Below are 3,083 nucleotides of genomic sequence, written 5' to 3'. Positions count from 1 at the left end.
CGGCGCGCCTTCGACGGCATCCGGCTGCGCTTCGAGAAGCAGCCGTCGGAGGAGGAGGAGTGGGCCGTGCCCACCAGCCCGCCTAGCCCCGAGGCGGGCACCATCCGCTGCGCCTCGTTCTGCGCGGGTTTCCCTGTCCCCGAGTCGCCCGCTGCCACCGCCTATGCCCACGCCGAGCACGCGCAGTCCTGGCCGTCCATCAACGTGAGTGGGGCGCCCGCGGGGTTCGGGGGGGGGGCGGTGGTGGGCTCCCGGCCTTGGGCCCCGCCCCTCGCCTCCCCGGGCTGCCCCGGGCCCAGCACTTCTTCCTCTCTGCCTTTGGCTCGAGTGGAAGGGGCCTGCACCAGACAGCTCGGGCTCGTTTGGTGCCGAGGTTAAGGGCATGGACTTCAGAGTGACAGTCTTGGATTTGATTCCAGAGCTTAACCCTTGGCCGCTGTGAGACCAAGGACAAGCTACTTACCTTCTCTGAACCTCAGTTTTCTTACTGGCCAAATGAGGGCAGTGACTGTATGATCTCATTCCGCTGGAGGGTTCCTGAGAGGGAGGCAGTGAGCCCTCTGCTGTGACACCGGTGATGGAGGCCGTGATGACCGGCACAGGTGTCAGGCCCACATGGGGACGGGCCTGCTCATCCAGTTCCCTCCATCTGGCCTCAGAACCCCTGCTTTTTACCGGCTGTCCTAGAAGACAGCCTGTCTTGGGACTCTATCATTTCACTGAAATAATGAGTTTCCTGAATATCAGAGCCAGCCTTTGCCACCTGGAAGGACCAAAATATATTCCAAAACCAGACAGAAAATTATTTTTGGGTTGTACATTGTTTGGGATTATCCATTGCTTTGAGTTATCTGGGAGCCGTGTCTTAGTCACTCTGGGGGCATGTCTGGGTCTTGGCTTCCCTCGTTACAGCAGATGCCCCAGCAGGCCGAGCATACACACCTCCTGGGGGCCTAGGCCCTGGGTTGGGGGAGTGCATGCTGAGCTGGTGGACGGTGGGCGGGGAGGGGGGAGGAGGAGGGATAGTGCTGGACAAAGGGGAACCAGGCCGTCTGCATGTTACAGTCCTCCTTGCCCTGTGTCTCAGGAAAGGGCAGGCTGGGCTGTGGGGACCGTGAGGGAGGGCTGGGGACCGTAGGTGACTCCCTTCTCTCTCCACAGTTGCTGATGGAGACAGTGGGCTCTGATATCCGCAGCTGCCCCCTCTGCCAGCTAGGTTTCCCTGTTGGGTACCCGGATGATGCCCTCATCAAACACATTGACTCCCACCTGGAGAACAGCAAGATCTAGGGTGCCTTCCCCACCCACTGGCTGTTTCTCCATCTTCTCTCATCACCCCCACTCACTCACTTTGAATGCTGCATGAATCTCGTGGGGGGCCCCTGCCCCTTGCGACCCCCAGATACCTCCACTAGCTACCAAGTCAACGTGTGTGCCGTCTTCCCTGGTCTAGGCACCACTCAGCCCTGGCTCTTCCTGGAAGGCCAGCGGAGGCTCTCCCCAGCTCCCTGGCTTCTGCTGGGGCTGGGGGGAGGGGGGGATCTGGGCTGGGATGGGAGAGGCATATCCCACCCAGCCTCTCCCTCTGCCTTTCTGTTCTCAAGACAGGGTTGGATCCAAGAAGGTGTCTAGTGCTTGGGCCTGGGGGAGGGGGAGGGTATCAGAGGACTCTGGGAGCTCCCCTAGCCTCTCCCCAGGTGTCCATCTTTCTCAGGCTGTGCTCTGTCCAGGGAGCACCTCCCTGTGGGGTCCCAGAGCCTGCCTTGCACACTGATACCAGTTCCTCCATCCCATGGCCAGCTCGGGGCTCTTGGCACGGGCCCCCCTTGGGAGAAGGAGGCATCTTTTTTCCTTGCCATTCCCTGCAGGCCAGTCTTGTTCTCCTCCTCTGCCTCCCTGGGGAATAGGGAGGGTGGGAGTGGAGAGGGAGGACCCTGCAGGACTGGGAGGATTCAGCCTAAAGAGGCCGCCCTGAGGGCAGGGAGTGCAGGGGGACACCCTGCACCATGACCCCCAGGCCAGGGGAGTATTTGTGCTAGCCTCCCAGGCCCCTGCGTCCCCCTGGAGCCCCTAGCACCAAGACATAGGTTGTTAAGACAGATGCCCCCCTCCACCCTTACCCTACTCGAGTCCCTGACAGCACAGGTGCCCTGGAGCCCGTGTGTGACTCGGCCTCCGTTAGCTGGGTGGGTGCCATCAGCCCTGCCTCCCAGGCCAGAACCTACGGATGGGCCCAGGGTGCTGTTGGAGATCAACTTCAAAAGAGCTAACCCCCTTCCCATACCCCAGCAACCCACATTCCCTCTGTGAAATCTACCTCAGAGTCGTACCCTCAGAAGGATGGGTAAGCAGGAGGCCAGGGGGTCCCCAGGGCTGAGGTGGGGAGCTTCCTACGGCAAGAGCCTGCTGCCCCACGATGAATCCAGCTCTCCCCCGCTCCCCACTGTGAGCCTCTCCCAGGTCTCAGCCCCGGGCTGGTGGCAGTGGGCATTACCGTCAGTGCATGTACCATTCTGATCCAACTCTTCCAGGCACCCCCCCCACCGCCTCCTCACACCCCCTCCTCCTCAGTGCAGGGGAGTGAAGAGGTGTGTCAGGCAGGAAGGGACCAAGGACTCCAGAGACACATGGCATTGTACCTTGAGTGTTCCCCGCACCCTGCCCGGGGAGGGGAAATGGGGAAGGGGCCTGGAGAGGGAAGTGGGGGCCCCTGAGCTCTCTGAACAAGTTGGAAGTCCAAATAAAACTTACCTGTCCCACCTGCTCTTGGTCTGTGCCCTCCGTGGCTGGGGTGGGGAGAAAACCCTTGGTAGCAGGAGGTCTTGCAAACTCCCTCAAGGAACCACAACCACGGCAAGGTGGGCACTAGACAAATGGGGTGCATGGGGCGTCCGTGTTTTAGGGTGATTCTGGAGATGTGGGTATGCAAGTGGCCACAGATGACTTGTGACATGGACTTTATGTAAAACAGATACCTTTTAAATTAATTTATTTATAAAGATTTTTTATTTATATATTTGACAGAGAGCGAGAGAGGGAATACAAGCAGGGGGAGTGGGAGAGGGAGAAGCAGGTTTCCCACT

At 59.8% G+C, this 3,083-nt stretch overlaps 1 protein-coding gene across 1 annotated transcript in view; it reads left to right on the top strand.

Annotated features, from left to right (window-relative positions):
- TBKBP1 (TBK1 binding protein 1) overlaps nt 1-2,764 on the top strand; it is a 17,805-nt gene extending 15,041 nt beyond the window's left edge. The window contains 2 exon segments of the mRNA XM_034640675.1: nt 1-204; nt 1,162-2,764. Coding sequence (XP_034496566.1) covers nt 1-204; nt 1,162-1,290 — 333 coding nt within the window. The 3' untranslated portion in view covers nt 1,291-2,764.
- The last annotated feature ends 319 nt before the right edge of the window (nt 2,765-3,083 follow it).

The sequence above is a fragment of the Ailuropoda melanoleuca genome, chromosome 13 (assembly GCF_002007445.2).
Source record: "Ailuropoda melanoleuca isolate Jingjing chromosome 13, ASM200744v2, whole genome shotgun sequence".
Taxonomy (NCBI): domain Eukaryota; kingdom Metazoa; phylum Chordata; class Mammalia; order Carnivora; family Ursidae; genus Ailuropoda; species Ailuropoda melanoleuca.
This window is presented reverse-complemented; position numbering and strand designations above follow the sequence as displayed.